Source organism: Candoia aspera, chromosome 12, assembly GCF_035149785.1.
Source record: "Candoia aspera isolate rCanAsp1 chromosome 12, rCanAsp1.hap2, whole genome shotgun sequence".
In the NCBI taxonomy this organism is placed as follows: Eukaryota; Metazoa; Chordata; class Lepidosauria; order Squamata; family Boidae; genus Candoia; species Candoia aspera.
Window position 1 is genome coordinate 16,496,351 of NC_086164.1, and position 25,695 is coordinate 16,522,045.

The following is a 25,695-nucleotide window of genomic DNA, read 5'->3' on the forward strand; positions in this document are numbered from 1 at the left end:
GTGTTTTTTTTAAAAAAAACAATGTCCTTGATTTCCTCCTCTCTCCCTGATCTCTCCACCTTTCCTTGGTGCCACAAATTTAACATGAGCATAAATATGCACTTTATGGAGCAAAAGAATGTCCATGGGATGTTTGGTTGCAAGAATATTACGAATATGTTCCTGCAAGAAAATGTTTACATGAAGAAGTTGCTGGAGAATTTATTTTGAACAGTTCAGTTGGCACTTTGGTGTGTCCTCTTGTTGAACTTCATCATGAGTATAGCTATCTTAATTCATATTTTTGTCTTACTTTTTAGGGTGAGCCAGGTGACATTATCACCTCTCCCCTCCCTGGACAGAAAGGTGACCCAGGATTTCCAGGTCCACCCGGAATACCAGTAAGTTGGCTAAAACTTCAGTTCTTGATGTGCTTCAGTGGAATTTTTTTTTAAAGGAAACCTGGTGGTATGCAGAATATTTTAATGATAGTGCAATATTAACAGGTTGGTCCTCCTTGGGTATGAAGTCAAAACTCAAAGGAATTCTCAGATCAAAGCTTTTTGATGCAATTGTGGCTCCTGACATAAAATAGTTTGAAGGAGCTATAAGGAGACTCCTGCCATGGGCTGAAGAAAGGCCAAGTTGTTTTCAAGAAGAAACACACAAGTGGTAGCTCAGTTCTGGCCAGGCTGAATTTGGAATTTCCGAGTCTGGCTGTTAGGTTCTGTAGCAAATGTTCTCAGTTTATGAGAAGAACGGAAGATTTTCTTAAATTCATGACTTGGGATTAAAGGCTTCAGTTCAGAAACACTGACATTTTTGAAAGTTGTTTCTCACTGTAGCTAGTTCTACTTGTTTTCCTCCTAACAATTGTCTTACTCTTTTTTCCTTCTCTCTTAATCCTTCATTTTTCCATTTATTTCACAGAGTCATAGAATTCCATAACATGAAAGGAGCTGTTTAGGTCCACAAGTCCAATCCTCTACTCAATGTAGGAATCCAATTTAAAGCATCCTCAGCAGATGACTGTCTAGCTTAAACACATTTAGCAGACGGGACACCATCACCTCCCTAAATCATTAGAACCACTGTTATGGTTAGAGGGTTTTTTTTTTTTTAGCCTAACAATGAACTAGCATGTGCCTTCTTGGAACATAATTCCATGCTCTGCATGAGGAAGACAAACACCTGATAAAAATAAAGGCAAATAGAAGATATGAAACCAAAGATGGATGGACCTTCAGTGGAAAAGAGGTTCAAAGAGCTCTTTAAACTTTATGATCTAAAGAGGCAGCAGTTGAAATGCAGAATAAAGTAATGGTGGTCATTACTTAGGTGTTGGTTCCCATAACCTTTTTTGTAGCCTTCCAAGATTATAGAGGTGATAACAAGACATTCTCAGATGCCAGATACATGGTGTGTTATCTTTGCCAATAAGGCAAAGACTTGCTTTATTGTAAACCAAATTCTGGATAGCCTGATGTTCACAAAACACTTATACCATAGATGGTACTTTCTGTATTTTTCTGTGTGGTACAGTGTTCACAGATATTATGTTTGCATTTTGTATTTTCTATTGAAGTGCCAAATTAAAATTGCAAAAGAAAATGCACTGCTGAAATTTGGCAGCAAACATCTGGTTTATCCCTTTTTGTGGTACTGTACCTATGAATATAAAACCATCTCCCAAGTAATTCTCCTTCTGCTGGCATCATCCCACATCAGTGTTGGTCCATTGTTCTGACCATCCCAAACTTCCCAGGTACTCCCAACCTCAGAAAGACAGCTTGCTCCTATCATAAACTTCGTTTGGCATCTGTGTGTCCTTCAGAACTCAATACAAATGACTTGTATTGCACAGTGGAATGGAATTGTTGTGCAATTCAGTATTATAACAACCATTTTAAAGCAAGCAAAGCAAATCCACCTTCATCCAACCTTGAAGATTTGTAAACCATGGTTTATGGCACAGAGGTCCTGGAGACTTCCAAGCAGTGTCCATACTAGAAGTCAAACAAGGCAAGTTTAAAGGTTGCTTCTGCTGTGACCCTTAAGTAAGATGACTGTTTTCTTCAAGAAAATAACTCCATTCCTTGTGAGCAGAGTTCCTGCCCTTAAAAGGGATTCAGTCTATTCTTTAACCATCATTGGGAAGTTTAGAGCTCTTCAATACTGCTGTGCTGGAATCTGAGGTTGACAGACTCAGGACTAGCAACCCCTGGCGCCTTGGACACCTCTGGTACTGGAACTTCAGAAGCAATGAGGTCACCAAAAGCAGCTTCTGAAGGCCAATCTTTGTTCCAACTTCAAATGCTCTTCTTCGGAGAATGGGGAATTGAACTCTAGAGCCAAACGCTATCTTATGATTTGCCTTCCAGTTCTCTAGAGGGGATTTAATGTGAACACTGTACTTTTCCTGACATTCACACATGTGTGTACCTCCTAAAGGCAAATCTCATCCAACAATTTTTCCTATTCTTCTAGGGCTCTCCAGGTCACCCTGGTATAGAAGGTCCATTTGGTCCTCCCGGACCCCCAGGTTTGACGGTACAGTTCCCTGATTATCTCTGTTTAATTAGTGGAATGAATGAATGAATAAATAAGTTGAATGGATAAATGAGTAAGTGGCACCAGAGGAGACTAGAAATGGCTGGATTAGAGCTTTTTTGCGGTTTCTGGAGGAAAGGGATTGAGAAAATGGCCATGCATTCTCTTCTGCTGCTCAGCACCACAGTTATATGGCAGTGATCACCGAAGCACAGAGTAGGAAAGGGCTGTAGGATCCAACCCCTGCTCAGCGCTCAGTGCAGGAATCCAAATCTAAGCAGCTCAAGCAAATGTTTGCCTGACTTCTCCTTGAATATGTCCCTATTACTCATCCTTCTGAGTAAATGTTTCTCCTAACTGCTCTTAGCATTGCAAGGCTTTCGTAGCAAGCAAGCTGGAACTGCCTTCCTGTAACCCAAAGTTGTTATTCATTGTCTTGCACTTTGGGATAAACAAAGGACGAGATTTTACTTCTTTCTGGACTGGTAAGAACTTTTGAAAAGATTAAAAGGTATCAAAGGTTCAATTCCCAGATTTTTTCTGGGGGGTGGAGGGAAATGACAGTGATGGATTGGCCTGCAAGATACCTGTATACCAGCCTTCAAAAGTTGGGTGCCCTTCCAATCTCTTGGACCTTGGGATCACAGTATCAGCCAGTATCATTACCACTACAGGGGAATGCTAGGAACTCTTTGCATGATAGTTGATATAGAAATAAATTAAATGCATCTGGAGGGAGCCAACTTGAAGAAGCCTGGTTGTTTGAACTAGATGTCTCTCAGTGTTTTCGTATATTTTCAAACCTCTACCCAGGGTAAGGAATCTGGCTGATCTTCCAGTTGTTAGTGGACTCCAGTCCTTATCAGAGACGATTACCTCTTTGAAGGCTGATGAGAGGGCCTAATATTTGCAGGGCAATAACACCTGGAAGCCCTGAGGGAAACATCCATAACCAAGTATTCCATATGTGCTCACAAGCATCCTTCTTTAGATTGTGTAAAGATTATTTTCAGAGATTCCGTTTGAAAGTGATTCAATCAAATTTCCAAATCCAGTTGACTTTCTAATTTGAATGAATGGTTCGGATTAAAGTGGAGGCTTCCAAATTGATTTAATGATCTCAAAGGACTTTTGTGCATGTGTTAAAGCCTTCCCTGTTTAAAAAACCAATTCAACCTGATCAAATCAACTTGGTTCAGTTCAGAGCATCAGATTGATTTGATTTCCCTAATCAAATTGGCTCCATGTTCCAAACTGACTGGATGATTGGAAAAGGGTCAGGGCCAATCTTTACTAGTGTCTCATCAGTAGCTGTATTGTGAGGGCCTTCCAACCACAGTTTTATTTTTCATGCATACAGAAATCATTCTGGAAATTAATGAGTGTCTTTACATTGATAGGGTCCTCCTGGTCCCCCAGGATTGCCAGGTCCTAAGGTATGATGTATAATAATCTTTTGTATCTGATAGCTGATTTTTGTTCAACTTCTTTTTAACATCATCACTATTAAAACTCTGCAAACATATACTTCTCTAAAAAAAATCAATATAAATCTATAAGGGGCACTCTGGCCAAGGTTTATCATTCCCATTATTATTTTATTTCATCTTCATTGTAGTCATTATTTTCCATTCTTTTCCAGGGCAATATGGGCTTGAACTTCCAAGGGCCCAAAGGAGAAAAAGTGAGTGTGGAATATTGAACTTGCACCTTGAACTGCTTTCCAAGATTGCTGACTCCTTCTATGGGAATGACAAGTACAACTAATCTGTCTTGCTGTCTTTTGGGGGAGTTAGGGTGAACAGGGACTTCAAGGACCCCCAGGGCCACCAGGACAGATCGGCGAACAGAAGAGAATTAATGATGTAGAATTTCAGAAAGGAGATCAGGTGAGTGAAAGGTTCTAGGGGTATCGGACTGGCCACCATTCTCACTGGATTGCCCAGTTGCATTGATGGACCAGACTGGACCAGACTCCAACTTTTACCAACATTTTCACAGCATCACCCATCATAGATGCTGGTCCTACCCTACAATCTCTTTGTTTTTACATAGGGATCTATGAATTTTGCCTGACATCTGCATAAATCAAACAAAAGGGGCAAACCTCTGTGAGGAACAAGAACTAGATTTAGTATTTAGTGTTCTTATATTTGTCCTCATTTCAGTTTTACAGACTTTTTTTCTCAAAATTACCCTTTCCAATATTGTCTTCTGCATGCTTTTTCCACAGCAAAGAGAGCCCAAAACTCAGTAGTGTAGTCTTTAAAATGGTTAGTGCAGTGTGCTCTCATATCTACAAACACACACACACAACCATATAGATTTGATGTCACTATCATAGGATCTTCTCAGACATAATTTCTAATTGCTGGAGCCTCAAAAAAACATCCTTATCTTTCCACTGTTGAACAGTTATTTATCATTTTAATGGAACTACCACCTCTTTCTTTTGGTTATTTTTTTCCTTTAAAGTACAATGTTTAAAATGTAACAAAAATCTTGAGACTGCCAAGTCTCACAAGATTTGTGGTGGAGATTCCAAAATCTCATGCAGATTTGCAATCAGCTGAGATTTCAGATATGGATATAAATATAGATATATAGAATATGGACTCCTAAGGGGCCACATCTGCAGTAATGACCCCAGTTATCACGCTGCCAATGCTTTCAACCTGAGGATTTAACCTGAAGACAATGTGGTTACATCATGGTTCCAACTGACTTGTCAAACTGATTCAGTGCACCCAATGCAATTAGGTGCTTTCAGACTGATGTGGTTGATAGACTTTTCTGCATATCTATACAGCCTTTTGAATTAAATCAACTTGATTCAATCATTTGAAGCAATTGTTTGAACTGACTGTTGGAATCAAATTGACTTGTCAAATCACATAGATAAATTGGACATTGCACCCTCTCTAATAATTGACGGTACTCCCCATGGCAGCCTTTCTCAACCTTTTGACCTTGGAGGAACCCTTGAAATATTTTTCAGGCCTCGGGGAACCCCTGCACCTTCAGGCTCAAATAATGTCCAGAAGTTACAAAATTATGATATTCGTTTCATGGGTAGGCCTGTCTGTATGCATTAACAGGGTTCCTAAAGTGAAAATGAAGAATGAAACTTGCCTCTTGAATGCAAAGTTGCCCAAATTTGAAATATTTTTTTAAACAAACCGAGATCTCCCAGGGGATCCCTAGTGAACTCTCGTGGAACCCGAGGGTGCCACGGAACCCTGGTGGAGAAACCCTGATCCATAGTATATGAGAATGTATTTGGCAGCAAAATCTGAAGTTAGAACTTGATCAGAACCTCAGGATGGATTTTTAATCATCTCCTCCCCTTTGTCTTGGCAGGGTGTTCCAGGTGACCCAGGCCCCCCAGGGCCTCTGGGGCCTCCAGGACTTCCTGTGAGTCCTTTCCTTTGCTTCACTGGTGGCGTTGCATCAGGGTTCTCCAAAGGTTGGGTCCCTCTTCACTGATAGTTGGGTGCTTTTCTGGTTTGCAGGGCCCTCCTGGCGGTGTGAAAGGTGCAAAAGGTGAGCAAGGAGAAGCGGGGAAAAGAGTAAGTAACTTCTTTGAACCCAATATTTGTCTGTCCAAACCATGTATAGCTTTGGGAATTCAGGTTGGGCCACCAAATGTGGGTAAGACTTTTTTCCTTTCTCCTGTGATCTGTTACGGTTGGTATAGATGACATTCTGCTGCTGGATTAGGCAACTGCTTTCCCCTAATGAGAAAGAGGCCATTGAAAAGTATCTGTACTCAACACATGTCCACAAACAGATGTCAATGTTTAACTTTGCCAGTCTGGATTAATTAATCCAGAGGACTTTTTCCTCCCTGGTTTGGTCTTTGGAAGCGAAACTGAAAGCTACAGGCAAAAATAAAGATGTCATTTCTGCTTTCCAACCCTGCTCCTTTAAACCTGCTCCTCTGGTTGCTCGGAAATTTGGCCAAATAGGTAAATACCTGTGTGTACAGGTAGTCCTTGCTTAACGACCACAATTGGGACCGGAATTTTGGTTACTAAGCAAAATGGTCATTAAGTGAATCCAACCTGATTTTATGACCTTTTTTGCAGCAGTCGTTAAGCAAATTCACCGTGGGGATTAAGTGAACCATGTGGTCGTTAAGCAAATCATGTGGTTCCCTGCTGATTTTGCTTGCCAGAAGCTGGCCGGGAAGGTCATAAATGGAGATCACATGACCACAGGATGCTGCGATGGTCATAAATGTGAACTGGTTGCCAAGTGCCCGAATTGTGATCACGTGACTGCAGGAGACACTATGACAGTTATAAGTGTGAGGACCAGTCGCAAGTTGCTTTTTTCAGCACCGTCATAGGTCCAAACAGTCACTAAATGAATGGTTAAGTGAGGACTACCTGTATTTGCCTTAACCCTGGAGCCCTCAATTAGCAAATATTTAAGCAGAAGTGCAGAAGTTACAGAGCAGGGCAATCCATCTTCGGATGTCTGGGAACTTCATTTAACATTTTTGGGAGAAGCGAAGGCTACATTAGATAGCATAAGAATGCACAATGAGTGGGACCAGAGTAAGATTCCCCTCCAGGTTTTACAGGAAGGAATTGACTTTTACTTTTAACTTTGTTAAGCCTTTGTTAGGGTTTGAACAATGGCTGTTGTGTTTTCTGCCTCAGAGTGGTGGAGCCAAGGGCATAATGTCCAGTACAAAAGACTCTACAGCAACCTTTCTCAACTTTTTGACCCCGGAGGAACCCTTGAAATATTTTCCAGGCCTCGGGGAACCCCTGCACAGTCAGGCTCAGAGATAGGCCAGAAGTTACCAAATTATGATATTCGTTTCATGGGTAGGACTGTCTATATGCATTAGCAGTGTTCTTAAACTGAAAATAAAGAATGAAACTTGCCTCTTTAATGTGAAATTGCCCAAATGTGAAATATTTTTTTAAATAAATCGTGATCTCCCAGGGAACCCCTAGTGACCTCTCATGGAAACCGAGGGTGCCACGGAACCCTGGTTGAGAAACCCTGTCGTTTTTTTCCAGCATTTTGACCTTCCCTGTGAAGGTTGTATATACTGTGACTCTCCCCTTCTCTCTAACCATGCCACCTGCCCCATATTCAACCTTTCAGTGGAAGGGCAGGAAGCCCTAAATACATAAATACCATTGGCTTGTCAATAACTTCAGGGGTCAGCAATTGGTAACACAACAACCAGTGACACGGTCACACCCATAAAATAGCAGGGGATTTGTTAACTTCATGAGATTTCAGCCTCTTTTATTTTCATCCATCTGAGTGCCTGAAATGGTTGTTGCCCCTTGTTTAAAGGAGAAGCAAGACTGTTGGGCAAAGAGCTGAAGCGAAAGTTCCAACTGGCCTTAGGTCATCATCCGATTATGGAAGGAAGATAGTAAGAAGAAACATTTTATGTGAGACCTTGCAACTGAGACTTTGAGACTCACAGATTTCTGTGAGATGTTGTCTGCTCCCATTTTGTTTTGGAGTTTCTTGAATGACCAATAACTTTGTTTTCCCAAAAGCTTGGAGTCCATTCCTACTTTTGACTTGATACTTATACCTTACTTTGAAATCAGAAATGATCATTTGAAGAGGCACTGTATTAAAAAGAAAGAGGAACAAACAGCTCTCTTGCTTTCTTTTGAGGCTAAAGTAACTCAGAACCAATTTAGCTAGAATCAGATCTCGTTAACCATTCATTGAAAAGCAGGTAATAGGACCTCTAAACTGGGATGGAGCCATGGCTTTGGAGAAGAAGATACCCATAAGTGTTTGGGGCAGGAACATTAGCCTTGTACCATGGCTCCACCTCAGTTTTATCATCCCCTGGTTGCTTTTTTGGCTTCTGTTTTTTAGGATACAATAACTCTGACCATGTTTTGTCCTTCTTCAATATTAAATTGGCCTCCTGAAGCCTGGTGTCCTCCCGATATCTAGGGCTTGCAGCCTCCAGAATTCACAGTCCTCATGTGACTGCCAGACTGACAAAGGCAGTTCCACGTTGCACATTCATTAACTTCATGTAGAGAGTAAGGAAGATGACCTTGATGGAGATAATGCAAGATCATATTTGAAGTCCACAACAAACAGATAGTGTAAGTGGCTCAGAGGGACACCTCCCTAGGGAGGTACAGCATGATCAGACTTGCAAGATTGATGTTAGCCCCTCTAGGTAGACTAGACCAAGAAACCAACTCCCCAGTTCTAGAATAACGGAAGCTTGCAAGTTGCCATCGTTATCATCATCATGCAAGTCTGATTGTGCTGTTCCTCCTCCTCCTCCTTATACTTTAATGAATTAGAGAGGTCTTTGTACCACTTATAAACATTTGTAAGTGGTACAAAGACTTAAATATTTTTCACCCCTTGTCACCTTAGTAACAGATCTTGCAAATCTCCACCAAGGTCATCTTCCTTATTTTCTACACTTCAGATGCCACATTAGTTCAGACCCCTGCATTCTGGATTCTCTGGCAGAGTATTAAAGTCCTGGAACATTTCAAGTTGATCTATGTACTTCTAGATTCTGCTTTCATTTTTGGTGGCAAGATCACCAGAAGAGAAACTAGCAGACGTGAAATGAAAGTTTACCAGAGGATCCCTGAATCTTATAAATTGGTTCTGATGGGTTTTTTTCGCCACTGAAATGAAAAACTCACTCACTGACAACAGTCATGGTTTTACTCACTGGATTTCTCTCCCTGTCTTTATTTGAATTGTGGTGACTATTGTACCAGTGAACCTCTGTTTTCCTATCGGATGCAAATTTTTAGTGAATTATAAGAAGAATTATAAGAAGAAGAAAATCCATTGCTGGTGGACTTTGTCACCATTCCAAGATGATCTTTAAATTTAACAGAACCACCTAGGAATACAAAGAAGGGACTGGAATGCTCTGATGTTGGAGTACTTTAATTTGCCAGCCAGCTGCAGGGTAGAAACGAGAAAAACAGTGTTTCCTACCTGTTTTGGGGAACAAAATCCATTCTACTGCAAGCCATGGGAGGGAATAGCTAGTGATGCTAGCATTTCCCATCCTTTTTTCAGCCTTAACACTTGCTTTAATGGTTCTCACTAACTGTTGTGGACTGACTGCCTTGTTATATTTACCTAAACTCCCAGTTTTCAACCCTTGACTGCCAGCTCAGGTGCCAGGTGCATCTTTCAGCTTTATAATTATTTAACACCTTTCTCTGTATTTCTATTTCAAAGGGAAAGCCAGGAAAAGATGGGGAACCTGGATTGCCAGGTTTGAGAGTAAGTCTCATGCATTTTTCCTTCTTTTGGAAATGTCCTGATTTAACACCCTTTAAGTATGTTTTTAAATCCCTCTTCCTCAGGGCTTAGCTGGTGAACCTGGAGCACCTGGTTTCCCAGGAAGAGATGGAGAAAAAGTAAGTATTGCTCAAGGATTTAGAGTTAAGCCCAGGGATGAGCTAATTCCTAGGAATATGCAGAGCCTTCCTGCAATTGGCTTTCTCAGCAATACAATTTTTTATATATCTATTTTGTTGGCAGGGTCAAAAAGGAGAAGCTGGTTTTCCTGGACCACCAGGACGTGTAAGTCTTTGTCCCATCTCTTGTACCTCCTTTAAATTTCATTTCAGGCAGATTCTTCCCACTTTGATGATAGTGTCTTTAGTTAACTTCTTTTAAAACTTTTTCTTTTGCCGTTATTATATAGTCTAATATTAAATACATTTTTTTAAAAAAATGGCAACGCAATTCCTTTGGTCATGCCTTTTTCCTATTTGAGAATAGTATTGTATTTGCCTGCTTACTCATATTTTAAGGCTATTGTAATGTTCATAAGAACAACCAGCTTAAAATATTTCTTTTAATACATTAAAAAGTTGATTTTCATAAAAAATCAGCAAAAGAGCCTTACTGGTTCTTTCCCCCCATCTTTACAAACTGTAACACAGACACACACAGAAGGAATTAGAAACTTCTTATAAAATAAATCAAGAAAAGCATATGGATGATTTAATCTTAAAGGTTGCTCTAAATTGTTATGTCTATTGAAAAAAATTGTATGGGAAACCTGGGATATTCAGAAGATCAAGCAATGTGAAAGCAATCTAGTTGCTGTGATGTTTGTAACTTATTTAATTCCCTTTTAATAAATCTTGTTAAAGAAAACTCTGAGAAAATTTTGCTTTCAGAAGTTGGTTGCCCAAAGCCTGACAACAGGGAGACTAATGTTCTACTTGTATTCCAGCTTTGAAAACCTTTTCAGACTTATGCATTTAAGGTTTCAAATCTGGGGGCTGGCCAAGTGTGGAAATCTCTGCTCAGGGCAATGAGGAGGCCGTCTTTCTTATGTGCAAATAAATTCCTGCATGTTGAGAAGACTATAGATGAACATTGATTACTATTTCCCATATGCTAGCTGAAGTGCTGAGGATAAACCAACTTGGTTTCAGTGCTGGTTCACTCATGGTTAAGTTTTTGGAGTTGGAATAATGGAACAATGAAACTCTCGGTGGCAAGATTCCAATGTAGTTTGGTGGAATCCCATTTCTTTCATGCCCTTATTTATATAACATTCTTCCTTGCTCCTTGGGCTATATCAGGTGATTCCAAGGCCGGGCATTGGTACAACTGTGGGACCAAAAGGTAGCAAAGGTTTAGCAGGATATCCTGGAGAGAAAGGAGATCGTGGTTATCCTGGCCCTCAGGGCCCTCCTGGTTTACCAGGACCCGCAGGTAAGATTGGGCATCTTTTCCCTGTAAGAGCTTCAGGACAGTAGCACATCTGATATGATATTCCCCTCCACACACAACTAATCTCCCCTTTAGAATGCAGCAGTGATGAGCTACTTCAGTATCCTACAAAACAATTAATATGCCCTGCATGTGGGTTGTTAGTTGGAATAGAGGCCGCTGTGATGATGTCTAGTAGAGACCCACAGCCCAGGAGGACAGCCTGAAGGACCAGCATCAGGATCTGGGTTGGAAAAGCAAGCTTTTCTTGCGATCCACGACGTGGTCTTCTTTTTTGCCTCTCCTCTCTACAGCTACTGTATGATCAGGGATTAGCCAGTTGACAAAACCATGACTACAAATGCATATTTGATTTTCTTCTTTTGCTCTAAAATACACCTCCCAAAAGTATGCTTACTCCTAGAAATATGTTTAATGGGTGGAAAGCAGAAATAAAGTGTCTTTTACCCACCTGCTAGGTCAAGCAAAAACCCAAGAGAGGTATTTGCAGAATGGCTAAGCCTTATTACTTTTTATCTTGATGAACGCATGTTTATTTTTGTGGTTTAGCAGGCTCTACCAAGTCAGGCCATGTTGTATTTATCCCGAAACTGGGAGAATTCAGAAGCTAGGCTTCGCGTGTTGGGTGAATAGTTTTGTTAATCCTGCTCAAGATTATTCCCAGGAGGTGAAGTCACACAGCTTATGTCATGGATTGTTTAATTATTGATGTATTAAATCATCTACAATGCCAGAGTTCAGGCAAGATAGTAAACAGAGGCACCTGCAGTGGGGGTCAAGGGTTTCCAATGATAGAATTAGCATCATGCTTTGGCAATGCAAGCTCCTCACCTTTTGTATGAGATGTTGCTTACGTGTACTAAAGGAGCTGGGCTTGTACTGCAACAGCATTACACTTGCTTTGTCACTTTGTCAACTCTGCCAAGTCCTACGGACACCTCTGTCGTTAAATTAAAACCCAGCAAGCCACTAAGTCTTAGGGAGATGTATGAACCCAAGCTTAATGCCTGCGTTAGACAGCAAAGTTATGCCCTTCAGTGTTGCTAGAGCAGAAGGCTACTCTTCTCGAATTCCCACCACAGTTACTCTGGAAAAGGAAGCAGAATCCATCAGAAGCAAATGCTAGTAGTCAAAATTCTCAACCAGGGCCTTGAGTGCAACGCTCTCAAGTTCCCCCCAGAGAAAACACTGTGAGAATTATGAGATGTATGGAGCAATGTATAATTTATTAGATGCACCAGGTGTATCCAAATTAAGTGCATTTAACTAAGCCGAAACTTAACATTACTTCTATCATGGATCTACCACCTACTTCTAATGTTCTAATCCAGCTCTGTTTTTGCAGTCTCATCTCCTGAAACAGTTCTCAAAGCCCAAAAGTAGCCATGAGCTAAGAGGCTGTACGCCGTGGTTCTGCTCAAGGGTTTAGAGTTAAGCCCAGAGATGCTCATTAAGAACCTTTTTTTTTTCTCCCACTGTAGGAATTCCAAGCGTAGGTCCTTCTGGTGCCCCTGGGCTACCTGGTGAAAGAGGACAGAAAGGGGATCAGGGCCTTCCTGGGATCGCTATACCAGGGCAGCCAGGAATTGATGGACGATCAGGGCCACCAGGGCCACCAGGACCACCAGGACCACCAGGATCAACTATTCCACCAGGTAAGTGACATTTCTGATCACCCCTCAACTGCTGATTTGTATGTGTCTATCAGTTTCCCCAACCTGCTGTCCTCCAGGTGTTGAGACTACATTTCCCAAGATGTGTGAGAGGGGAGTATCTGAAAGACCACAGGTTGGAGAAGGCTGAAATAGACTTTCCTGTTCCTCCTTGAACCAAAAATGCAACAGGGAGGGCTGGCAGGAAAAGGAGGACGATAATTACCAGTGTCTATTGAAAATGCTCAATGAGATATTTTGGTCTCTATTAGCTGAAATTCAGGGACTCTGTTACAACCTGATTTGGATCCAGGAGCAATCCAGGATCCTGAAATTCCACCGTGTCGGCCGTGCACCTGAGAATTCTAAGAGTTGTAGTCCAAACCCAGTAATAAAGCACCAGCAGCCTCCTTTTATTCTTTATTTTTGTTTCTTACTGAATTTTTTAATAATGTTATTGCTTTTTAATTAATAACAAAAAAATAAAAAATAATCGTAATCATAATCATAATCGTAATCATAATCATACATACACTGTCAAGAAGAAGAAGAAAGAACATAAAAAGTGCTTCTACAAAAAAATGAAAAAAAAAGAAAGGAAAAAGAAACTTGGCATAGTATCTCATTACAACAGTAAGCAGTTACAAATCTATATATTTATCTAATGCAAATATTATTGTATTGTAAAGTATAGTGTAAATTGCCCAGAGTCCCTCCTTGCAGGGAAGATGGGTGGTGATAAATTTGAGAATAAATAATTTAAAAAAATCAGATGCATATATATTTCCAATATGTTTATATGATTACCATTTTTTTAACCTACTGTATTTTGTATAAATGAGTCCCATATTTCATTATACTTAGGCTGACCATACGTACCGTTTTGAACGGGACAGTCCCGTTTTTTTAACATTTCCCAACCATCCCGTTGTTTTAATATAAATGTCAATTTTGTCCTGTTTTTTAAAAACATTGGAGCCATTATTGGGAAAAGCAGGAAAAAATTGAAATTGAAATTGAAAAGGAGGCTGACTTGGCAGCGGTTCTCAATCCGGTGGGAAACCCAGAACGGAACCGCGGGGAGATCTGACTGGCGGAGAGCAAGAGGGAGAGTCGCTGCCACCAATCAGTGCAGTGGAAGCCGGTCGGAAAGCGCGCCCAGCAGGAAAGAAGCCGATTGGCTCTCAGGCCAAAATGGTGGGAAGAAAATAAAAGGGCGCACCAGAGAGGAACAGGTTGTCGGGGACAGCCATTCACTAGACTCCTCCATTCCTGTCCTCCCATCCCAGCTTGCCGCCGCCCTCAGGCCTCCTGAAACCTCTCCGCCCAACACCACCCCTGCACCAGCCTCTCCGGACCCAACCATTGCTGCACCTCCCCCTCCTGCACCTTCCCAGCTTACTATCGATAACTTTTTTTACTGTCTTTTTTGTAAATACAGAATATTACATAAGTTTAACCCCGTCCCGTTTTGCCATCCCAATGTCCCGTTTTTGTCTCAAGGAAATCTGGTCAGCCTAATTATACTTGTCCATACAAAGTCGACATCTACAGGCAATCCACTCATAAGTGGCAAGTGCAATCAGGTCTTCAGTCCATTGAATAAATGGGGTCATCCTGTCCTGACTTAAGCAAAAGACCATGCTGAGACGGGGAGATTGTCTCTAGTGTTTATTAACTGCTATAGTAGACAGAAATCCTACCAGACTGAAGGAGCGTGGGAAAACCCAGACAGATAAACCCCAAAACTCAAGGTGGGTCTGCTCTGAGTTTCTTCAAAGGACAGTTCAAAGCCTCTAAACTACACATGTGTTTTCCCCCCTGGATAGGGGCCCCCTCCTGCTCACCATCAGTACTCATAACATACATTTATCTTTCCAATGCTGCTATATCAGTCTTTTAGCCATAGTAAGGTCATGGAGAATCCATTTATGTTGTCCAGATGTCAAAGTCCATGTACCAGGTATATAGTGCAAAAGAATATTATCCTCTAAAAATTTTAGCTTTTGTCGCACAGTCACATTTAAACCTCTTTTTACTCGGGAGTTGCCTGGAGTAGGGCGGCATACAAATTTAAGAAATAAATGAAGTCAATTTCCTGTATTCAAAGTGGATACCAAGGATACAATTCTTGAAGCTCTTCTCAAGATTGAGAAGTTGCTCCCAACCTCCCAGCATTCATTTCCTGTAAAGTTGACCCATATCCTGACTTGCATTTGTTTCTTTCTTCTAGTTGATCGGCTTTGTGAACGAGGACCTCCTGGCCCCCAAGGACCTTGGGGAGAGAAAGGATTTTCAGGGGAAAGAGGCCAGAAAGGTATAAATCTAGAATGCTGTTCATTCATTGATTAGACTGAGGTCCATAGAATTGATATGGAATTTGGATTTTGTTATTGTTGCTACTGTTTGAGCTGCTGTTCAAGAAATCTTCAACCTGTAATGCTCACAAGCTTCTGTTGAAACTCCTCTCTAGTTTCAACTGTGATTTCCCTCAAAATTGGGGAAGGGGGTGTTGTTGGACAAAAACAAAACAGGCATTTCCTATTTTGTCATGCAAGTAGAGGGGCCTCTGATTATGCTGTAAACCACTAGTTACAAAAGAATTGTAAATAAATAAATATCTAGACACAATGAAGACATTACAGGAGGAGAGCCATGTTAGTCTATGGTGGTAAGAAATCTGGAGTCTAGTAGCACCTTTTCTGATTAATATAGATTGGCTAGATCTTCCTTTCTCAACCTTTTGACCCTGGAGGAACCCTTAAAATATTTTTCAGGCCTCGGGGAACCCCTGCACATTCAGGCTCAAATAGAGGCCAGAAGTTACAAGATTATTATATTCATTTCATGGGTAGGCCTGTAGATATGCATTCACAGTGTTCTTAAATTAAAAATAAAGGATGAAACTTACCTCTTTAATGTGAAGTTGCCCGAATTTGAAATAATTTTTTAAATAAATCATGATCTCCCAGGGAACCCCTAGTGACCTCTCTTGGAACCCAAGGGTGCCACAGAACCCTGGTTGAGGAACCCTGGGCTAGGTTGATATAGATTTTTAGTTTATAGTCTAGACACTCTATGCATCTGATGAAGTAAGTTGCAGCTCCCAAAAGCTTATGCCTTCTAATAAAATATGTTAGTTGGAAAAGTTGCTACCAGACTCCTGATTTATAAACATGATAAAAGGCTTCCTGAATTTTGGAGCAAAACATATCTGAAGTCTGCATCTGGAACTAACATACAAATTGGGTGGTAGGTTGGTTTGTTTTGTTTTTTTTGGACTCAGCACAGGCTGACACAGCCTAGTACTTGAAAAGCATTCAAGTGCATTTAGAAACATGTATTTTGAAAGAGATGCACTGAAAGGCGTGTATTTTGAAACGAAGTTATCAGATATATATTTGAGCATGTGTTGATGTGTGCAAATTAGAGTGAATGCATTTTTAAAAAAATAGGCATACCCATTTGAAATTGGATGGGTACTTCAATAAGAACTTTTGAGCAGGTTTTTGTGGATAATGCGGCAACAGGGTGGAAGTTAGATTGATTCAGCCCTCCTAACTTTTAAGTTTGATCACACTGTTTGGATCGTGTTCCGTGGATGTGGAAGAGCTTCCCCTAACTTGCTGCCTTCCAGATGATTGCAAATAGCTCTTCCTTTTAATAAGCAGAAGTATGATTGCCCAGGCTTTTAATCAAGAGCGTCAAACTTTGCAGGAAGCCCCTGGCTGAATCGTTTGCACTGGCATGTTTGTATACCTTGATTTCTTGCATGCAACTCATTCTGCTGTGTGTCTTGTGATTCAAGGCGACAAAGGAGAGACATGTTTTAACTGCATAGGAAGTGGAATCCCGGGCCCTCCAGGAGAAAAAGGCTTTCCTGGTCTCCCTGGTAACCCAGGTATATTTTCGTTGTTTGTGTGTCTTTCTGCTTTTTTTAGTGCCCATTCAGGCTGTTCTATTCCACAGCTGTGAAGTGTTGTGTTATTGCATACGAGCACAATGTCATCATTTGTAGTCTTGTTGGCGCGCTGCAGAAATTGCAGTCGCTCCGTGAAACATGTTGATGGAGGGTAAAAGTATGGGAAAAACAAACATTAATCTAGCATTTCCCAAACATGGGTTCTTTCCAGATGTGCAGACTTTCAACTCCTGGAGTTTTCAGCAGTGGCTGTGCTGGTTGGGAATTTGGGGCTGGTTCCGTATCTCTGGAGGAGGGGGTCCATGTTGGGAAAAGCTTGGACTCTCGATTTGGTATTCTGAAGAGTAAAGCATTGTGGGAGAATACAGCTCACCTTTTCCCTTGGGATTCCCTGCCAGCTCAGCTTCCTCTGCGTGCATTAAATTGGAATGCTGGATTGGAGGAGAAAGGAATGCCCTAACAGTAGCTACCAGTGGGATCAAAATATTAGGCGTGCACGTGTTCTCAAGGGAGGGAAGAAGAGGACCTTGTAAAAATCCTCTTCTGGGATGTGTCAAGTCAACTTGGCCACTTTAAGATGCATGGACTTTGACGCATGCTGGCTGGGGAATTCTGGGAGTTGAAGTCACATGCCTTAGAGTGGCCAAGTTTGAGAACACTGTCTTAAATAAATAGCTTACTAGTGATTTTGGAGCAGTCTGCAGCTGAATGTTGGCAACGCTTTTGGAAAGCGGGCTGCAAAATCCAGGTGGACTTAGGTTGCCCATCCTTGCGCTGTGGGCTGGCGCTGACTAAACCATGGGGATAATGTTTTCTGTCTGGTGCCATTAATATCTCTTTCCATTTGGATCCAGGGTCTCCCGGTCTTCCTGGGCCAAAAGGTGACAAAGGCCTTTCTGGCATAATTGGACTGGTTGGGCCTCAGGTAAGCATCAGGCCTGTTCTTTGCAGGAGCCTGGGGCTGGAGGGAGAGCGAAGGCCGGAATGCCTGCAATCCTAAGGACTGAAATAGTTCTCGTTTTGTCTCTAGGGTCTTCCTGGACCTCCAGGCCCTCCAGGGCGTCCTGGTGCCAAAGGTGATCCAGGTGATCTGCTTGGTTTTCCCAGAATGAAAGGTGAAAAGGGAAATCCAGGTTTCCCAGGTTCTCCAGGGTTGCCTGGATTAGATGGTTCCCCTGGGCAAGATGGAATCCCGGGTCTTCCTGGTCCGAAGGGAGAGCCAGTAAGTCAGTGAAAATGGCGCAATATTGGTAAATCTGTGATGATAAGCCTCCATAGGAATTTCTGGGGATAATTTGGTGCTGGTAGAGGAAGTTTCTTTAGGAACTGAATTGAAACTTGGTGCCAAGTTATGTGTGGACCCTTCCCAGAGTGCCTTCCAAACTCCCTGCCCCACTTGTCTCTTTCTTTTTAGACTCTTTTAATTTAAAAAATTAAATTAAGTTAAAATAAATTAAAAATTAAATAAATTAAAAATTAAATTAAATTAGAAATTAAATTAAAGTTACTTAAAATTAAATTAAATTAAAAAATTAAATTAAAGTTAATTAAAAATTAAATTAAATTAAAAAATTAAATTAAATTAAATTAAATCAGAATTGATTAATCAAAGACATTAAATGGAAAGTTGGTGTGTACTAATCAAGAAGGCATCCCTCTGCATTACCATTATTTCAGAAATACTTCTGGCACATGCATGGGTCCTGTAGCACTCCTGGAAAACGAAAATGGCAGACTGCCCAGAGTCATTGGGAGTTGAGTGGTATACAGATTTAACAAATAAAATAATATCAATTCATTTTTGCAAATCTCTTTTTGTTTGGAAATAAGCCCATCTGCTAAGAAAAAAAAAAGGCAAATTTAAGATATGATGGTGGAGAGTAATCTTCCCAGCTTCTTTTTCAGAAGTGGTACCATGTGCTGACCATGTCCACTGTATTGGGACAGAAACCTGAGCAAGCTGTCCACGTTGCAAATGGACTGAGAGGTCCTAAAGAATAATTAAACCACCCCTTCTGCCTTTATACAGTATTTCTGTGAAACACTGGCATAGATTAAGGAGTAGAATTAGAAAGAGAAGTCCAATAGCTGAAGTGGAGGCTAGATTTTATTTGCCTTTAAATGGCTGACAGATTTTATTTGCAGAGTACGAAGGCAAAATGGGAACAACCCTCCTCAAGTGGAGTTGTTTGTTGTTGTTTTATCTTTATTGAATACTTTAAAGAAAAATATATCAACAAATACAAGAGGAAACTTGATTATAATACAGATAAACAAACCGGGGATTTAAAAATGTCAAAAATAACAAGTCAAATTATTATTTGTTTTGTTTTGTTTTGTGCCTTTGAGTCAGTCTAGATTTCTGGTGACTCCGTGAACAAATCCCCACAGTTTCCTTGGCAAAGTTTTCCAGAAGTGGTTGGCCATTGCCTCCTTGCAAGGGCTGAGAGAGAGGGACTGGCCAGGGTCAGGCAGCCTGTTTCAAATTCAGAGTGCCTGCTTCAATCTTGAAACATGATGCTTCAAGGGCAAGACGTTTTGATTTCCATGGCTCAGGCACCCATATTGGCTTTCATAACCTGGGTTCACACATTGCCCAGTAAATGACATTATCACTTGGTGGGTTGCTTTGGGGTCAGGAAGTTGTGTGAACCTAGAATGGACCACGACACTATTGGTGAAACCAACCTATGGCTTTTTATGATGGATTAAACTGGGCAGTCTTTCTTTGTTGCCCTAGGGTAGCATTGCTTTCAAAGGAGACCGGGGGCCTCCTGGGAATCCAGGTCTTTCTGGACTTGCTGGAGAGCGAGGGCCTCCAGGGCCTCCTGGATTTGGACCACAAGGACCTCCAGGAGAAAAGGGGCTTCAAGGCGTTCCTGGACGTCCAGGTTCCCCAGGAGTTCCAGGTGGGTATCTTCCTCATTGTTGCCTATTACAAACTGTCTGCTCAATGAATGCTTTGATGAAAGATCATTTGCTTGTGAAATTTATTTCAACAAGAGAAGAGGATTTTGGAGCCCCATACTCCACCTAACAGTAGGGCTGACTCTGTGTTTAATTCGTCATTAGAAAAATGTTCATATAGGTAGTCCTTGCTTAATCACCACAATTGGGACCAGAATGTTGGTCGCTAAACAATGCAGTCGTTAAGTGAACCCAGACCCGATTTTATTATTTTTTTTGTAGCAGTCATTAAGCAAATCACTGTGGTCATTAAGCGAATCATGCAGTTCCCTATTGATTTTTGCTTATCGGAAGCTAGCTTGGAAGGTCAAAAATGGCGATCATGTGCCCAAATCATGATTATGTGACCACAGGGATGCTGCGATGGTCAAAAGTGCAAGGAACAATCATGAGTAGTTGTTTTCAGCACCGTCATAACTCTGGACAGTTGCTAAACAAACAGTCATTAAGCGAGGACTACCGGTATATGGAATGTGATGGTTTTGCACTTTCTTAGTGACAAGGTGGCCGAGGGGTATGTGTGAATGGCTTGTTTTTTACTGTACCATCAATTTTCCACTCCTCCATTCAATCCCAAAGGATGACATCCAGAGGAATTTCCTCTTTTGGGCCATTTTTAGTAGCAGTGTTCCTGGGTGGTTACATCATTTAGAGGGAATGCAAATCCATCATACTAACACAACCCCTTGGAAGACCAATTTATAACACACACATGGGAGGATGGTCCCATTTGGTTTGATTTTGTTGTGAAATGTAAGAAACTTTCCCCTTGTTGTTTTTCTGGTACCTTCAGGGCCCAAAGGCGAACCTGCCCAATCTGTTTCTGAAAAAGGACCTCCAGGGCCCCCCGGCCCCACAGGCAGAAATGGGGACGATGGTCTTCCAGGTAAAAGGCTACCTGTGGTTCCTGATAACACAGCAAGGTCTGCTTCGTTTCTGCAGGAAGGGGTGTTAGGTTAAGGTCTGACCACCCACGTCTTCTCAGCCCCCATTTTGGAGTGACTACAGAGGACCAGGATCTTTTGTGAATTATTATTATTATTACTATTATTATTATTTAAACTGGTATGACACCTGACTCTCAACAACTCTAGGTGGCTCAGAAATTACAATCAAATCAATAAAACATAAAAGATGTCAAGCGCAGTGAAGTGGGAGGTCTCACTCTCCCTTGCCAAAGGCCTGGGGGAAGAGCCTTCCGGATCTGGGGGGAACCTCATTCTAGAGGACAAGTGCTGCTATGAGACGACACCATTCTGGGGTCCTGATGGATGGCATCTTGTAGTCGAAGGAACCCAGAATGCACCAACACTGCAGAATCTAATCAGCCGAGCAGATCTTATGGGAGACAGGTGAAGGCTAAGTCACATGGTACACAAGATGCTACAGGGTAGAAATTTCTACTGGCTTCAGTGTATGGGACAATTAATGCCCATGCAGAGAAAGACTCACAAGACAGAGTTCATTCGAGAACAGAAAGAAAGCTACACAAAAATTATCACAGGAATGCTAAGGAAGTAAAATAAGGAGTTAATGCACAATATCACAATAAGCTATCTTTGATAACACATTCCAACTTAGATATTCTTAGGCTCAACTTTCAGTAGAATCTCACACCATTATATGTGTAGCCTTACCCATTTTGATTGGGGAGAAGTTGGGGAAGATGTTATATCCTCTCTCTGGTCCCCTCTTCCTGCTTTGGGTTGGTGTCTTTCCTGTGGGAACTCAAGGCATATACTGTATGTGCTTTTTTTTTTTTTCCATGACAGAAGCACCTACCAAGGCGCTTCTGTATTGAAAGGATTTGCCGGTGACATTACAGTTGCCCGGGGGACGCCTGAGGGGGCTCCTTTCGTGTCCCTGTTATTTTCCCACCGAAGTGGTACCTATTCATCTACTTGCATTTGCAGGCTTTCGAACTGCTAGGTTAGCAGGAGCTGGGACAAGTTGACGGGAGCTCACTCCGTCACGTGGCTTGCGCTCTCGGGTTTCGAGCTGCCGAGCTGCCGAGCTTAATGGTCCTCTGACTCAGCGCCTTAACCACTAAGCCACCGCGGCCCCCTTATATATGTGCTTAAGGGATCTACTGCAAGAGGGAGTCTCATGCCTGCATGCAGAGATAGCTGAAAAACATTGAGGGGGCATTACACTCAGAGATCGACCCCAAGTGTTCTTTGCCTTTTGAAGTCTTGGTTGCAGCCAGATTGATCCTTCCGGGTCTTCTGCCTGAGTTCCTTACCTGGGTTTCCTGTATAACTTAGGGTTTTGCCCACCAACAGTTCATTGCTCAGTAATTAGCAAAGTCAACCAGCCTCCCTTCTTCCTTTCCTAGAAAGTAGCATTCAGGGCTGGCTGATGCAACACCAAAATGGATGAGGAACTGTCATTGAACATGGCTTACTGATCAGGCTGGGCAGTGGATTTTACTGATGGAAATATATTTCTTGCCAGGAGAACCTGGTCAGCCCGGGTCACCCGGATTGCCAGGAATCCCCGGCCAAAAAGGTGAACCCGGCTTCCATGGCATTGGACTTCCAGGCCCACCAGGGCCCAAAGGTTGGTCTCATTCATGTTCTGTAAGGGCAATTTAGTGTATTGGTTAGAGCAGGAGTTGCCAATGGACGACTGAACTACAAGCCTGCTCTCTTTACACAATAAGTTTGCAAGATCTTATTTTGATTGGGTTGACATTCATTGGCATTGCCCTCTACTCCATTATCTTTTTAAAGGTTTGCCTGGGTTACCAGGTGGTCCTGGACTTCCAGGAAACCCTGGAAGAACAGGTGCTGATGGAGCCCCTGGAGAGCCTGGAGAAAAAGGAGAAAAGGTCTGTGGAGAAGATTTGCTTATTTTAGTCTAATGGATCCTCCTAGTCTTCCATCACCTGGTGTGTTCCAGATGGTTGTGCAATCTGGGAATGATGAGGGACTGGAATCCCAACATATCTGAAGGGCACCAGGTCGGGGAAGCTGAATTAATAGATGTAAAAACGACCTTGGCCTTGGACCTTTCTGAGAAGGCAAGAGTGATCAAACTTCCTGGTCCCATAAAGAAACTCAGAATCATTCTGGACCAAGAACTAAACCTAGAGTGACTGTTAGTTCCTGACCCTTAAGATTTTGGTGAAAGGCCACAATAAAACAAACAAGATGGAAACCACAATTTCCTGGTTTCTCCTGTGGGTTTTGCATGCTTCCCACCTCAAAATAGCAGGAAACCATGGTGACATTTTTTGGCAACTGTGTATGGAGGGCCCTTCAAATTCTTCTGGGGTTGCATGCAGCCCTGAGAATTTGGTTGCCTACTGTGGAACTAAAAGATGCTAGCTTTCCCATCTGCCCCTATAACTGTATATTGATGATATAGAATCTAGGGATCGGGACATTAAAATTCACTGACAAGTATCTGGGAAGCAGCAGTGAAGTATCCTTGTATTCTTGGCATGTAAGGGATTCTGTGGTACCACTGGTTAAAAAAATCAAGTAACCAACACTGGGAAAGGCCTCTGTTAGCCCCTGAGCCTGCTGAGTTGATTGCAAACCCAAGTGGGTAGGAATGCAAACCACGGTTTGGAATTAAACTAGCAAGTTGTGCCTTAGAAGGACAGGGGTTGGCTAGATGCCCTAACATCTTCATACAGTTCAAGGAACTCTTGAAGTGAAGTACAGGTAGTCCTCAACTTAGCGTTCATTTAGCAACTGTTCAAAGTTATGACGGCAATGAAAAAAGTGACTTACAAGTGGTCCTCACACTTACAACCATTGCAGCGTCCCTCTGGTCACATGATCAAATTTCAGGTGCTTGGCAACTGGCTTGCAGTGTTCCGGGGTCACATGATTGCCATTTGCAACCTTCCCAGCCAGCTTCTGACAAGCAAAGTCAATGGAGGGAAGCAAGATTTGCTTAACGACCGCAGTGATTTGCTTAATAACCATGGCAAAAAAAGGTCATAAAATCGGGTGTGACTCACTTAACAACCAACTTGCTTAGCAACAGAAGTTTCAGTCCCAATTATGGTCATAAGTTGAGGACTACCAGTTATAGCTGTAACAATAGTGTATTAATTATTAATTTATTATTAATGCATTAGGTAGGTTCCTAAACCACCATTAGCTGAAATGATGGTGTTGGAAATCTATTTTTAAGCACAGTTTGGGTCCTGGTTGGCCAGGTTAAACCTTGCGCTAGGCTGTAATTGAGTTTCCTTAATCGAGGTGTGGTATAAGAACTGAACAGGCAAATCACACTTGTTTATATGCCTCTTTTCTGTAACTAATGCGGTCAGATACAACAGCAGGAAGCATAGGATTGAATCAAAAGTTAAGAACAAATGTTCTGAACTTTTTTCTGTCTGACATTTCAGGGAGATCGAGGATTTGGCATTCCAGGACCTGCAGGGCTGCCTGGTCCACCAGGTTTTAAAGGAGCACAAGGTGCCAAAGGTGCCCCTGGCTTCCCAGGAAACCCTGGCACCCCAGGACGTGCAGGGTTTGATGGAACTCCTGGACCTAAAGGTACAGAAGGGGCTACTTGGTGGCACCAGTCAATGCAGATGACTCTGACTTAAATGTTGGGATTCAGTTTAAGGCTATTCTCTGGGTTTCTGTGCTTGTAGAATATTCTGCACCTTTTTGGAATCATGCCCAACATGGCTCAATTAACTAAACTTGATTTTCAGCTGACTGGCCCACCAGGATTGGAACCATAACGCGATGTTCTTCTGCAAACCATACTTTGTACTAGTTAGAACCTATCTTCGTAGTTCCTTAAGAATTCATTGAATGTTTGGACATGCATATTTCAGCATGTTATTTTTAAGGACATATATAGCTTTTGAAATATTTGGTTTCTTGGAATTTTCTTCTTAGGTGATCCAGGACTGCGTGGCCAGCCTGGGCTAGTTGGACCTCCGGGTATTCCTGGAACTGGTGGCCAGGGACCACCTGGCCCACCTGGTCCTCCAGGACCAGCAGGACCTCCAGGTAAGGGTTCAAGTGACCGATTAGTAAGTGACACAATTCCAGATCAGAACCGTCAGCATGCGTTCCTGAAAGGGAATTCTTTATCTAGAACAGACTTCCCCAACCTGGCACTCTTCAATTATATTGGGAACTACTGCTCCCAGAATTCCAGGCCAACATCTAGCTAGGAATTCTGGGAGTTACAGTCCCAACACAAAAGGTAGGGATTGGGAAAGTCTGGGCTAGAGTGAGATGATGTAATATTTTAGGGTCCTGTTTTTGAATTGCTTATCATAAAATTCAGTTGAACTGAATAAATGGGAGTGCACCCTTAATAATCCTTAAGAGTTAAGAAATAGCTTATCCTCCTGAGTTACATAATATGAAATCATTGTTCAAATGACCAGTAGCCCCAGTGGGACAAAAAACAGCTCTTCGTTACATCTGTGAAGGTCTACAAGAAATGGTTAGATTGGATTTTGGTCATTTGCATTCTAACTCTGAAACAGACTTAATGCAATGACACTGATATTTTATGAGCCAGCCAATCAGCTAATGAATGGAGGCAACAGTTTCTGGATCTACATGCAGACCAACTCTCCAGCAACTGGTTGGTCAACATGGCTTTTGGCTGTGCCATTTCAAACTGTAGGATGATCAAACTGTGCCAACAGGCTCTTGTGATGATCAAACTGCCAACAGGCTCTTGTGCCCCAACCTCCTCGGCTTCCTACTGACATTTTATCACTCTGTACACAGTTTATGTTAAGCTTATACCCTGAAAGTTAATCCTCACCAGTGGTTTGAAGTGACACAGCCCAGGCCGAATTTGAACACTTCAGTGAGGTCTTAATTACATTCAGTGAATTGAGGTTCTATCAGAAATAAAAAAGCCTAATATTTTCTGTCTGGTATACTCCAG

At 41.9% G+C, this 25,695-nt stretch overlaps 1 protein-coding gene across 3 annotated transcripts in view; it reads left to right on the forward strand.

Annotated features, from left to right (window-relative positions):
• COL4A5 (collagen type IV alpha 5 chain) overlaps positions 1-25,695 on the forward strand; it is a 669,904-nt gene that overhangs the window by 62,602 nt on the left and 581,607 nt on the right. For all 3 annotated transcript variants that reach the window (XM_063313536.1, XM_063313535.1, XM_063313533.1), the window contains exons 9-30: positions 300-380; positions 2,467-2,529; positions 3,930-3,965; positions 4,172-4,213; positions 4,326-4,418; positions 5,890-5,943; positions 6,042-6,098; positions 9,754-9,798; positions 9,882-9,935; positions 10,060-10,101; positions 11,118-11,250; positions 12,750-12,923; positions 15,154-15,237; positions 16,729-16,821; positions 17,697-17,767; positions 17,873-18,064; positions 19,583-19,751; positions 20,603-20,695; positions 22,264-22,368; positions 22,542-22,639; positions 24,176-24,326; positions 24,681-24,794. In XM_063313536.1, coding sequence (XP_063169606.1) covers positions 300-380; positions 2,467-2,529; positions 3,930-3,965; positions 4,172-4,213; positions 4,326-4,418; positions 5,890-5,943; positions 6,042-6,098; positions 9,754-9,798; positions 9,882-9,935; positions 10,060-10,101; positions 11,118-11,250; positions 12,750-12,923; positions 15,154-15,237; positions 16,729-16,821; positions 17,697-17,767; positions 17,873-18,064; positions 19,583-19,751; positions 20,603-20,695; positions 22,264-22,368; positions 22,542-22,639; positions 24,176-24,326; positions 24,681-24,794 — 2,044 coding nt within the window. The remainder of the gene's footprint in view (positions 1-299; positions 381-2,466; positions 2,530-3,929; positions 3,966-4,171; positions 4,214-4,325; positions 4,419-5,889; positions 5,944-6,041; positions 6,099-9,753; positions 9,799-9,881; positions 9,936-10,059; positions 10,102-11,117; positions 11,251-12,749; positions 12,924-15,153; positions 15,238-16,728; positions 16,822-17,696; positions 17,768-17,872; positions 18,065-19,582; positions 19,752-20,602; positions 20,696-22,263; positions 22,369-22,541; positions 22,640-24,175; positions 24,327-24,680; positions 24,795-25,695) is intronic.